At 33.3% G+C, this 14,118-nt stretch overlaps 1 protein-coding gene across 3 annotated transcripts in view; it reads right to left on the bottom strand.

The window, feature by feature from the left end:
• The window catches only part of SPOCK3 (SPARC (osteonectin), cwcv and kazal like domains proteoglycan 3), a 481,502-nt gene that overhangs the window by 152,417 nt on the left and 314,967 nt on the right, over positions 1-14,118 (bottom strand). For all 3 annotated transcript variants that reach the window (XM_021938932.1, XM_021938931.1, XM_021938933.1), the window contains one exon: positions 9,772-9,895. In XM_021938932.1, coding sequence (XP_021794624.1) covers positions 9,772-9,895 — 124 coding nt within the window. The remainder of the gene's footprint in view (positions 1-9,771; positions 9,896-14,118) is intronic.

Here is a 14,118-nt window from a genome sequence, read left to right as displayed (position 1 = left end):
ATTATAAATAAAGGAGCACACCAATACAATACAAATAAACTAATAAAATGAGGTAAGCTAACAGGAGCAAGAGTGAACAATGCCAACAGCAAGAACACGACAAGATTTGTATTTTAAATACTTAAAATTCTAAAATTGTTAGAGACAAATTATTACTAAATGTTCTCAGCTTTGGGTTTGCCTGACCTCTGCTCAGATGTAGTGTAATTCAGAATACCAGATCCATGCAAGAGCAGCTCAAAAGCATCAACACTATACCGTAATAATGATATTAGTACCCCATGCTACTGCAGGGACCTGTAGATTACTTTTCAGATTCCTAGTGCCTGATGACAAATATTTCCCACTTTCTTTTCACTGGAGGCACAGCTGTTCAGAGGGGTTGTCTAATTCATCGACATCACTATGCTTTCACATCGAGCCTACTCTACCATTCTTTCACAGGCCATTAATCTTAATATTTTCGGATTCTATTTATTGACAGTTTTTTTTTTTTTCCTTTCTGTTTCTACATTAGTATTGTTACCTTCTATTTCATTTGGCTGTTTATTTGGCTTACTTCAGATACAAAAACATACTTAACCCACTGTCATTTCACATAACAAGACTAATTTTCTTGGTGGAGTACGTTTAGGGTGGGAAGAGGTTAAAGGCCACTGAAACATACAGTGCTCATAGAGTATATCCAGTGTGATCGTGGGAAAAAATATAATTTGCTCAGGTACCCTATAAAGGATATGACAGCCACATTCTATTGTGTTTATTTTATAATTCAAGTCATTATAAACTGATATAGATACAATATATGTCATACTATTTTTTTCTTTATCTAGAAAAATGTCATATTAATTTTAAAATAATCTGTGTATTATTTGTTATTGATATAAAATTAGCATGTTTAATTACATGTCATACAAAGTAATTTTATTATAGTATTACTTTTATATCAACTATATTTTTATACATAGCCATAGTATTAGTCCTGCTCTTTACTAGCTCTATGCCCTTATGAACTTATTTAAAATCTGTTTCAATGTCTTATGTTTAAAATGGGAACAACATTAGTGTATGTTAGTGTTTGTTATATATCTTATAGCATTGCTAAAATTAAGACATTAATGCATATATAAATTAACACATTAGCTTAATTGAGTCATTCATTAATACGTTAATTAATACAATAATACTGATTAACACACATTATGCAATCATGATATGTTAATTTTTTAAAAGAATATTTGTTTGTTGATATGAGTTGGGTGCCTTTGACAAAAGGAATATAGAGTTCTTCCAAAGGTGCTGTACATACATTTACTTAATTACCTGGAAACTTTCTGAGTAACTCAGCTGGAATAACTTCTAGTAACATAGTAAGGATGGCACATGCTATAGTTATCTTTACAGATGAATAACATTATATTAATTGAAATAAGCCAGGCACAGAAAGATAAATACCACATGTTCTCACTCATATGTGGGAGTTAAAAAATATTTTGAGCCCCTGGAAGTAGAGAGTAGAATTGGGGGTATTAATGTCTGAGAAGGGGAGAAAAATAGGGAGGATAAAGAGAGGTTGGTTTACAGATACACATGGATAACCTATTTACTTTTCTACAATCTTTTTGAAGAGATGAAATATATATGGTTTCTTTATATCTCTCCCATTGCCTCCCATGTTTTTTTTTGGCCTTGGCAAAGTGATGAATAATTAATGTTACAAAGGACATCATTAAGGTAAAATTCACAAGTGATAAATGCATCAATTAAGGTCTTGCTGTGAGTTTTATTGCACAGTACAGTGCTGTGGTTAACTGTGTGTGAGCTTAACTGGGCTCCAATTCCAGCATTGTAATTCACCAGCTTTATGGCTGACATGGGTTTCCTTTTCTTTATCCTTAGTTTGCAGATCATTATAAAAAAGTCTTGTAGATTTCTTTAAAGATTAAATTACTACACATAAAATATTTAGGATATTAACTGATATTATTGTACATTTATTTTAGCAATTACTACAAATATTACTAGAACTTCTATTACCACAACTAGTATATGCCTAGTATTATTATCATTATGTTTCTCTTAAAGAACTTGTATATTTAAACATGTTCTACATAGTTTAGGATTTTTTAGACAAATGGGTTCCTTATATATACAAACTAGATGGACTGTTTATTAACTACAAGATATCTAAGGTATAAAAGTTAACATGAAAATTCCCCAAGTGAATATATGTGGTGTTAGTCCTTTTTTAGCACAAGATGAAGACACTGATATTATACGTTCTATTCTGTGATGGCTACAGAAAACTTAATTAACATGGGCTTAAGCTCTATTAAAACTTCATTTTTTTACATACAAAAATCTATAGGTAACTTCATTCCTAATGTTGAAAATACTGAACACTTTTCTTATAAATTGGGACTAAGGCAAGGAGATGCATTGAACCTTGTAGTGGAAGTCCTAATTAAAACCTAAGGCAAGAAATAGAAAGATAAAAAAGGAAGAAATAAACCTGCCTCTATTCATGGAGAAGGATATTATGTGTAAAATAATCTGGAGAGATCTACAAAACATTACTAGAAATAATAAGTGGATTTAGCAAAGTGGCAATATACAAGTCAGTATAGAAAATTAACAATATAACAATATACTATCAGCAAACAGTTAAAAATTGAATTAAAATTAAATTTACAATAGTACTAATAAAAAACTACTTAACAAATTTAATAAAGGGCATTATGAAATCCTATACTGAAAATTACCAAACATTAATTAATGAAATATAACTAAATGGAGAGATATACCAAGTGTGTGGATTTGAAGATTTGGCACTGCACGATATCTAAAAAATGACTCCAGCTTGTTTTCTATAGAAACTGACAGACTGATTCTGAAATTCATATGGAAAGGCAAAGGGTAAACACCAAAGCAATAGTAAAAAGGTATAACAAAGTTGGACTTTGCACCGGAATTCAAAAGTCAGCATTAAGGTACAACAAATTAGACATGTGATACAGGCTTAAGGACAAATAGTAATAAAGACAGAAACAGATCCACACATTTAGGATCATTTCATTTTTGACAAAGACATCAAAGCAATCCAATGAAGTAAGATGCTATAAATGATTCTGCAACTGGTTGCCTACTTAAAAAAAAAAAAAAAAATGTGTAGAAACGGGTTTTTGTCATGTTACCAAGGCTTGTCTTGACCTTCTGAGCTAAAGTAATTTTCTTACCTCTGCTTCTCAAAAGGGTGGGATTATAGGCGTAGGCCACTGTGCCTGGCCTGGTTGGCTACATTAAAAAAAAAACAAAAACAAACAAACAAACAAACAAACAAACAAAAAACCCCAAAAAAACCCCTACCTTCTACTATACACAAAAACTAATGAGTATCACAGTCCTAAACCTAAAAGTTAAAATTTTAAAGCTTCTAGAAGACACAGAAGATTGTTTTCTGCAACAAGTAATAATCACAGAAAGTTGATGAGTTAGGCTTATTTATCGCACATAATATCTAAAAATATATTTTATTATTACTCTGATATCACAGGCTTTAAGCCAGTGAGAAACAACTCAATAAATTTAAAAGCCATATATTTTATTTTATTTTTTAGTGATTCAAATAAAGGTAGTTACCACATTATGTGTAGCAATATAGAAAAATAATGAAGTGTAATTAATTTAAAAAATGAATTTGCTTCAATTTTACATTAAAATATTGAAAGGCAGTTAAGAACATGGGCTCTGGACTTAGCTGAGTAACACTGGTCAAATGACTTAAATTCTCTGTGCATCACAGTTCTCATCTATAAAGGAGGGATAATAACCAGTTAACGTATTTAAAATATTTGAAGTATTTGCCAGAAAATATGGCCTATATAAATGTTTCATTTATATATGTACACGCACATTATACATATGCACACACATGTGTATATATGAGGTTATGAAAGTTAATGTAGTGAAAAGGCCATGGGATACCATATTGCAAGATCAAACACAAGTTACTGTGAATGGTAGACAAAAACCAAGCACCTGTGCCTCTGACTCATTACATTATACCTTCCCCACAGATAGGCCACTGGCACCAAGCTGTGGGAAACACGGATCAGGGCCTTAGGAAAATAACTTAGTATCCAGAAACGTATGTAAAAATAAAGGGACTGGGGTGAAGGTATTCTGGAGCAAGGTACCCTGTGTTCTCTTAGAAGCTTCTATTCAAAGGCACCAGTCATTGATCAAGTCAATGGCCAATCAGGGATTTGAAAAAGCAAAAACAAACAAAAAAAATGAGTTCTTTTCCCACATGTGAAGCTGCTTTGCAAGTGTTTTTTGGCTGTTTGCTTCACTGCAAGTGGCAAATTTAAAATTCACATTTTTCCCAGTAACTGAAGACCAGAGAAGATGTATTTTGCACTTCAACACATGGCTCCAGGGAGTAAGGATAGGGAGTGTTGGAAACAAAATCAATGTAAGGGGAGGAAGACTTTTTTAACAATTAGAACACTCCTCAAATATAGAGGTTTACCTCGCAGAATATGATTTCATACCAGGGACTTTATTGCATAGAAGTTTTTCCTAGATGTTCTTTTAAGTTCCTTTTGAATTTGAAATTTTATGATAAGGTTCATTCATATTATTTCCTGTAATGTTTAGTGCTGTAATAAGAATTGATCCCCATAAATGACCATGGTAATGTTCTGGTGGTGTAATATTGATCGAGTTGGCCAAAAGTCAAACCCAATCTAAGTGCAAAAGCAAGTCACATGGAAAGAGTGCACATCCATTTTTGATAGTGGATCTTCCAAAATCAAATGATCTCAGCTCTAAATATTCAGAGGAAAGAAGATAGAACAACTAAACACTAAAAAGTATAACATATCAAATTTCTCATGATTAGGAGTCAGAAATTATCTACCTTTCAAAATGTGCATATGGTTGCTAGAATTAGTAACTATTAAGAGAAAGTAAGAACATGCCTCAAATATGGGAAAAAAAAAAAAAATGACAGAAAGGTTAAAACATTATAGTAGCATGTTGAAACTTAAAAGAGAAATTGTTTTGAGCCGGGTGCAGTGGCTCACGGCTGTAATCCCAGCACTTTGGGAGGCTGAGGTGGGTGGATTATGAGGTCAGGAGATTGAGACCATCCTGGCGAACACAGTGAAACCCCATCTCTACTAAAAATACAAAAAAAAAAAAGAAAAAATTAGCCAGGCGTGGTAGCGGGCGCCTGTGGTCCCAGCTACTTGGGAGGCTGAGGTAGGAGAATGGCGTGAAGCTGGGAGGCAGAGCTTGCAGTGAGCTAGATTGCGCCATGGTACTCCAGCCTGGGCAACAGAGTGAGACTCCGTCTCCAAAAAAAAAAAAAAAAGAAAAGAAAATAGAAATTTTTTGAATAGTAATAAAAAAATTAGGCCTTCTCCTTTAAGGCTAATGTTATTGTTCACACACACACACGCACACACACCCCTATCTTTTATTTAAGTATTCAAAGGCAATAATTTGAAGGGATGCACATGATTCTCAGCCATGGCTACACATAAAAGTCACATGAGAAGTTTTAAAAATTCCAATTCATGGGACCCCATTCCAAATGAAGTTAAGTAGCATCTTTACAGCTGGATTTGGAAAACTGCAGTCTAAAATAGGTAAGCTTTATATTTGCCTTCCTTCAAAACCACACACACACACACACACACACACACGCACACACAATTTTATGAACAATATTCATTTCTAAGGAATTCACGATTGTTTAGTTCAATTGTCAAGCAGCGCATCACTAAAAATATGATAGAAAAGAATTTAAAATCATCCACTGTTGTCCTCAGGGAATTTATATTACACATGTTCTACTCAAGTCTGAAACATTAGTATTATTTATTGACTTGTGCTCACGGCAAATGTAATGTACATTTTACATAACAAAGTGAGAAATATATCCATGATCTAACATAAATGCGGTATTGAAGAACAATTCCTAGTTCTTACTGAAGCTTGACAATACAATCAAAATAGACTTTGCCTGAAGTAAAGAAATGAAGGCCTTCATCTTTTGTGTCAATTTCAAGAATGATTACCTCTCAAACAACCTTGAACAGACTTATATTTTGATTTTTCTGGCATTGCTGAATTTGAAAGGATTCAGAGAAGACTGGTTCTTTTAAAAATAAAGATTAAATAGGCTTCTAAAGAAAGTAAATCATTTTTCTTAATAGGAAAAAAGATAATGTTCCAAAAATACTTTTTATGAAAATCACAAATGTCCCAATATTTTTTCAAGTAAGCCTATTTATCCATAGTTCCTCATCTGTTCATTTTTCTTTTTGTGTATGCATTTTTAAAATACTCTGCTGAGGATTTCTAGAAATGCCAATTAACTTAAAAGCTTGAACTCAAATAAAATAATTATTCAAAATTGGTCACATTGCATAATGAAATTTACCTTTCAAAATTATATCTTAGTTATGTCATTTGGCTACAGTCTTTCTTTGTGTACCTTCTGATAGCCCTCTTTCCCACCACATCCCCCAGCTCCTGCACCTATTGTACTTCGTAATGACCTCACCTCCAGTTAGGATGTGCAATGGAAATATCATTTATAATCTCCTCTCTATAAAATGAGCTGAAAGTAATGAACAAACATTGTGAGTCTAAAATAGAACTTGTAGGAATATTATTTGTAGTGTTAAAAAACCCCTTTGTATCAATGCATGGGTCGACAATTCAGCAGATGAATAGGAAAGGCTTCCACAGCAAGATCACACTTCCACACTGAATGTAGGGCCCCACATTCAAGACTCACCATATCTGTCTTCTGGTTTATCTTAACATATCAGGACTACTCAGGGGAGGATTTACAACTTCAAGCAAGGAGCTTCATGGACCCCACTGAGCTTAGAATTTGGAGCTCATCATTATTGTTGGAATGTGTTTACATCTGCCCTGTCATAATTTGCAAGTTTATTGACAAAATTTAGTGATCCAAGAGCCAGAAGAAAGATCTTGTGATCTCTTACCTATATTCTATTTTCAACTCTCATAAGCAGATGTTGGGAACATAATAAGATGACATTTACAAGAAAGTACTGGCCTCTGTGGTCTTTGTTCTTGATCCAGTAGCTAAATAGCCTAGGGCAATACTTTCTTATGAGGGAGAAACAAAAAATCACAAACATGTTGAAGTCATTAATTTGAGATTCAAATCAAATAAACTCTTAAGAAAAGATTAGTAAGGATAGTTTCACCTAAATTTTTACTGGGTTAAGAGTTCTACTTAGTTTTCATTGTTTTATACAGCTCAGTCTCATCGCTGTCAATGCCAAAGTTTAAGATTAGGATGGATGGTCCAAAGTGGAAAACTCACTAAGTTAGATTAGAATTAACAGAAATAAAAATGGTGATTTAGGGTTATTAGAGACCTATATTCACTTGAATCATGCTTTGTGTAATGTCTTTCTATGTAAAGACAGCATTTGCTAAAAGTGACATTTATGCAAATAAATATTAAAATAATAATTCAAATATGAATTATCTATAAGATTGGTTGTGTTGATAATACTAATAAGATTAGATGATTTATAAGCCAAGGTATCACAGTGTGCCCCATGCCCAAGGCGAACAATGAGGAAACCCCATAAAATTGAAGATATACCTGAATTAATCTACGTATAATAGGTGCTTTTAGTCTTGAATGAGAATCTGAGGGCTATTTCTTACATGCTAAGTAACTCTAACATCATCAAGTCTCATCAAATAGAATTCCACTTCTAATTGTAACTTGGTGTCCTATGAAACTAAATTGGAAAAGGAAGGATCACCTGTTAAGAGCAACCTAAAAAGAGTCCCAAAAATGTCAGCAGAAGCCAGTAGACTTCTGTTAGCACTCTTTGGGAATGATGACACCCTAGGCACAAACTTCTGGCACATATTTCCAATGTTGAGAAAGACACAGTTCTACTTAGGTGGATGCCAATAAAAATTTCCAATCTCTCTACCATTGACTCCATTTGTTCAATCATCTACAATCACCAGATAAAATTAGAATTAAAATTTGCTTCCTCTGTAGCTCTTTCCATCAGTTTGAATATTACAATCTGCATCCTTCATTATAAGTCAACAAATCAGTAAAATGATTTATACATCGTTTCCACGTGGGATTTTATAATATGAGATAGATTCACTCTCCCTTGTACTGACAACATGAATTCACTAAACTTGCAAAGCCAAGGCCCTACCTATACCATGTTAAATTCACCAAGATCAAGACCATGTTGAAAGGACCCCTGACACACTCCTCTCCTAGCAATAACTCCGCTTCTATATACATCTATAAAAGTTTAGCAGGTAGACATAAGACAGCTTCACTAAGGATACACAGTACTTGGCACCTAGTATGTACTATGTATGTATTCAGTGACTGAATTAATTAAGAGCATTGTAGTGCACTTGCCCAGATTTGTAATTGTAAAAGGCAAGTGGAAGTTTTGGGGAAATATTTGCTCAGTCAAATTGTGATTCATAAGCAGGTATCCACAAAACCAAAGCATTTTAATAAAAGGGAAAAAAATTCTGGAAATAACTTTGCAGTAAGCACAATCAGATATGAACTAAGAAAAGGTTATTTATAGATCTCACGTACACTCTTTAATAAGAATATTCAAATTGTTGCTTAAAAGGATATTAACATGCTTTTGTTTTTTGAAACAGGTTTGCTCTTGTTGTCCAGGCTGGAGTGCAATGGCGCAGCTCACTGCAACCTCCGCCTCCCTGGTTCAAGTGATTCTCCTGCCTCAGCCTCCCAAGTAGCTGGGATTACAGACGCCCACCACCATGCCTGACGCATTTTTGTATTTTTAGTAGAGATGGGGTTTCACCATGTTGGCCAGGCTGGTCTCAAATTCCTGACTCAGGTGATTTGCCCCCCTTGGCCTCCCAAGTGCTGGGATTACAGGTATAAGCCACTGCATCTGGCTTAATAATTTAATTATAGGGTAAGCTTCTTCTAGGGACACTGCATAATATGCTACACTCCCTGTCTAAAATATATATTTCTTAAATCTAAATTGTTAAATGTATCCAGTCCCTAGGGTTTCAGATAAAAGACAGTGAGTCTGAACTCTTTCCTTTCTGTTACATAAGCTAAGGAAATTTATCAATGTCTTATTTAGGCAAAGTTTGTAAAAATCCCAAAATATTTTAACAATATGGGACACTTAATTGGGAGGAAGAATAATGTAGACAAGAGAGCAAAGGCATTGAATCAGAGATTATATCAAATCCTGGCTTCAGTGTCAACTAAATATGTGAAACTTGTCAAATTGCCTTTCTGATCCCGGTTTTTTCATCTGGTAAAGAGGTTTTTTTTGGTGGGTTAAATGAGATAATATAGGAGATAAAATATGAGATTAAAAAAAGTAATTGTAGTGACAGATTGTAGCACATTTATTGTTGCCAAAATAATATTGATCACTAAAGCTATTGTATAGCATGCTAACATTTCTGGCACCTTTCATAGTAGCAGCAAAGGAAAGGTTGGCTTTGATATTTGAGGGTTCATAGCTTTAGTATTTCAAACCTTAAAAATTCTGATATGGAAAAAACAAATACATATTGGATCATATTCCAAACCAATGAGATTATTCATATTATTTTATAAAGTAAATGAGTAATTTGAATTATCACATTAGATAACCAATAGTTTTAATCATTTACTAATACGTATGCATCACTTATTTCATACTAAACAACTATAGGTGTCTTTACCTGAAAAGAGTAGGTATGACCATCTGAACCACAAACAGGGCTGGGATAGACCATTGGGCACTGCTTGCAGGTGGATAATATGGGACCCCTCCATTGCCTATGGTCTACTCCTGCTTCTTTCATCCTGTTAAAAAAATAAAGCAAGCATATTGAGCATATTTATTTAAGAACATGCATTTATATTAGCTCATTCCTCTCCTCCACTGCCATTCCAACTCCTGAAGATACATTAGAATCAACAAACGATTCTCATTTTTAATTTATTATTTCATGCCATATTTTTCATTATAATCTTTTGATTTCTCTCTCAAGGCTTGCCTCTAATAAAACAGGAATATGTCCCTTAAATATATTCTGCTAGTCACATATAAATGATAGCTGTATTTCTTCATGCGAACCCTTTTCATAGCCTCAGAAACAGAAGCAACACTTGCTCAGCAATAAAGGACTCACACATCTGGCACCTTCTTAAAAGCCGTCCTCACATTCCATTAGGAACAATATATAAGAGATGACACCTAATTCACTGGTTGCCTAAAAGTAAGAGTGGCTTACTTTTAGAGAAAACAGAAACAAAGAATTTCAATTTTCCAGCATTTACCAGTATTTAGAAAGCCAAATGACTAGGGTTAGTGACAGCAAATCTCCTTTTGTTGTGTAAAAGTGTCTTAAAATAGATCTATGCGGCTTTGATATAGAATAACTTGAAAAAAATCCATTGTTTTCTGCTACCTACACTTACAATTGTTTGTTTCCCCACTTTGGTTAAATTGCTTTATTCCTTTGCCTATTTGTGTGAACAATTTACACAGAGTCAGGAAAATGGCTTAAAAGCTAGAAAAAAAAAGTAACTGAGAATTCATAAAAAAATTAATATTTAGAAGTCCTGTAGTAAATCAATATTCGTTTATTACAACTGCTTATGGAGAGAGTAATTTGATGCCTTATGTCAGGATGAGAATAGATGTTTTACTAGAAACTATTTTTTCTTTGTGCCTTTTGTTTTCTTTTCATGAATATGTCAAATCTACAAATAGTGGTCCCAAAAGACTATCAAGACACATTTTAAGGACTTTCACTATAAGTAAAGAAGTTTGAACTATGTATTTCAAATTTTGCCAGAGTTTGGGTGAGCTGGGCATTACACATTGATTATTTTATCTCTCTTTCTCTCTCTCAGAAAAGATTTTCATGAAGCCTATCATAGTTCCAAATATGTTCTCTTTATTTCAGTTTTGTACATTCTGCCAAAAGACCACATTAAAACCTTGCTTCGCTACAAAGTTCATCTTATAATAGATACAATGAGAAAAAATTAATATGCAAATTTTTCCTGAAAAACAATTGGCACGATATCCTAGCGAGAAATAAAACAATGATTGAAAAACTTGGACTATTCTGTAACACTTCAAGATTTATAAATTACAAAAATGTAGCAGAGAGAAATTAAAAAAAAAAATAAAACGTTCTACTTGCACTGAACTTTCACTGTGTGTAATCAAACAAGACATGAAATTATGCAAAGTTATTTGCTCTTCAGATACATTAGGAGAAAGTATAAGCAAGTTTGGGCTTCTAATAAGTGAAAAGTATTTTATTAGAGCAAAAGGGGATTATAGTAAAAAAAAATAGGATGTATATGTTCTTTATGCTTAGGTTTATATCCCAACTCTGTATCTCTTTTATACTTCATCTCATTCTTCTTTTTTAACACATATAACTTAAAAAACCCTAATGAGATCTGGAAACTAAAAATTGTTGTATTAATAAATTTCTCTTATAAATATAACATTTACAACTTAGAAAATATTTTAATTTCTTTTTAAGAGTAAATATAACTAGAAGTAAATTTTTTAAAAATTTGAAGATTTGGCTGGGCATGGTGGCTCATGCCTGAAATCCCAGCGCTTTGGGAGGCCAAGGTGGGTGGATCACCTGAGGTTGGGAGTTCGAGACCAGTCTGACCAACACGGAGAAACCCCGTCTCTACTAAAAATACAAAATTAGCCAGGCATGGTGGTGCATGCCTGTGATCCCCGTGACTCAGGAGGCTGAGGCAGGAGAATTGCTTGAATCCAGGAGGCAAAGGTTGCTGTGAGTCAAAATCACACCACTGCACTCCAGCCTGAGTGAAGCTTCGTCTCAAAAAAAAAAAAAAAAAAAAAAAAATTGAAGATTTATTAGAAATTTGTGACATTGAAATGAGCTCAAAAAGTAACATTGTAATGTACTTGTAAAATAAATTTTGAAGCAAAACAAGATTAGTTGTTCTTACTCCTTCCAGTTTTAACCATATGGAACACTAAATAAATGTGTTCATATTCCTAAAGTATATCAATAAAAAATGTACTTTTTATTTAGTTTTGATGCTGGTCAGGATTTGCTGGAGTGAAATATAATCACCAACAATATACAAATGCATTTCTTAGTCTTATGGGAATACAAAAGTACTTCTACAAATTTATATAAGTCCAAGTCTATGTGATATCACCTTTCCACATACATGTAATATCACTATTCATCATGGAAGAGATTTTTGCATTTCCAGACTCCTTTTATAAAAATGTATCCTAGATGACAAGTTGATAGGTGCAGCAAAGCAACATAGCACATGTATATATATGCCTCTGTAACAAACCTGTACATTCTGCACATGTATGCCAGGACTTAAAATAATAATTATAAAAATGTTTCCTATGATTCGGAATGTGTTTGGTTTGACATCGGAGATTGTTCTCGGAATTAGTGTTCTTCACAGCCTATTGAAATTTTTGTTTTGTTCCTAGAAAAATTAGCCAAGTAGATGAAGATATAACATTAAAAACTTAACACTTAATTTAATACCTATGTATGATATATAATATGTAAACTTATATAAATTATATATACATGGAAATCATCTGTTGTTGGTTGGTTTTTAATTACATTTTGAAGGCCCCATTTAAGAGAGAGCAACGTGTTTCTAAGAGAGAAGTGAACTCATGTAGTCATCGTACAAGTGAAGATGTGCGAAGCGACATGGTTAGGGAAAGGTGTACTTGGCTCAGGCTATGAGAATGGCTGTCTGGCAACTGTGGCAAGAGGAATGCCCCATGTAAGAAACTAGATCTGGGAAGAGCACAACTAGGCACATTATTCTGAATATTCTAGGTGCAGAAAAGATTAACCTTTGAGCCTACATCTAATTTTTTGATACACCGAAGGTCATTTACAGTTAGTTGTTTTAAATTATTAACAAATAGGGTGATACAACCTGTTTCCATTAACAAAGTACAAAACCTAAGCTGGCTGAAAAACTCTGAACATTTTCAGAAATTGGTCTTCCAACAGCAACTCCACTGGAATAAATATATGACTTCCATAGACTCATATTTTCAAATAAATATTCAATTCTAAAAATCTGAGTTAAAAATTTATTTAGTTTCTAACTGCATCCTATACAGGGTCACACCCCTTCCCTTAAGAAGCAAAAAATTGTATTTTGGAACTCAAGGAAATGAAGGAAATTGAATAACATATAACAAACAAACTCAAGTTTTCTTTTTTTTTTTTCCTCAGAATCATTCGTTTTAAAGGTTCCAGATTCAAGGCCCTAAGTTAGTTTCATATAATTATAAATATTATTATGTTTTTATGAGCTGGAAAATTAAATTAATAATAACTAAAGAGGAATTCATACTATTGCTAGTGTTCTTTTAGATGACTCACTTCTAGGCCTTTGAATCATATCATCTTCTTACCACCTGAACTATTATCTTGTATTCATGATTTAACTTTCACTGTAGCCTTCAGTATGTCTCTAGCATCAGTCTCATATGAAAGCTCAATAGTCTCATTTTCCTAATAACTATAAGTTAATTGCTGTTACATCCATTTACTCATTTATGGTCTACTTAGTTTTCTGTTTAAGTTAATCATGTTGTTCATTTTAACAAAATAATTTGAACAAAACTTCCATGTTTCAGGATTTACATTGATTTCTGAAAGAGGGTAAATGATGTCACCAAAATGGTGAGCAAAAAAACAAAAACCACAAAATACCCCCTCATTCTAACTTGACTTAAATTTAACATATGCCCATTTCATTAATCAGCCTTGGCAAGCCACCTACCTCCCTCGGTCTTAATTTCTTCACGTGTGCAACGACAGGTTTCATTATTATGGATCATTTGATCTTGAGTAATCCATGAGTCTATAAATCTTTAATAAAATTGCTTATATGAAGACCCTTAGCAAAAGTTAGAAGCGTAGATAGCGCTTATTGGCCATATGTTATGATTTTAGGATTTGGTTTAGTGTTAACAAGTGAAGAAAATATGTCATTTTGGGGTGAAGGATGAGGTTGGG

The sequence above is a fragment of the Papio anubis genome, chromosome 3 (genome assembly GCF_008728515.1).
Source record: "Papio anubis isolate 15944 chromosome 3, Panubis1.0, whole genome shotgun sequence".
Classification (NCBI taxonomy): Eukaryota; Metazoa; Chordata; class Mammalia; order Primates; family Cercopithecidae; genus Papio; species Papio anubis.
Note: the sequence above shows the minus strand (reverse complement) of the source record. Positions and strands in the feature narration are given on the sequence as shown.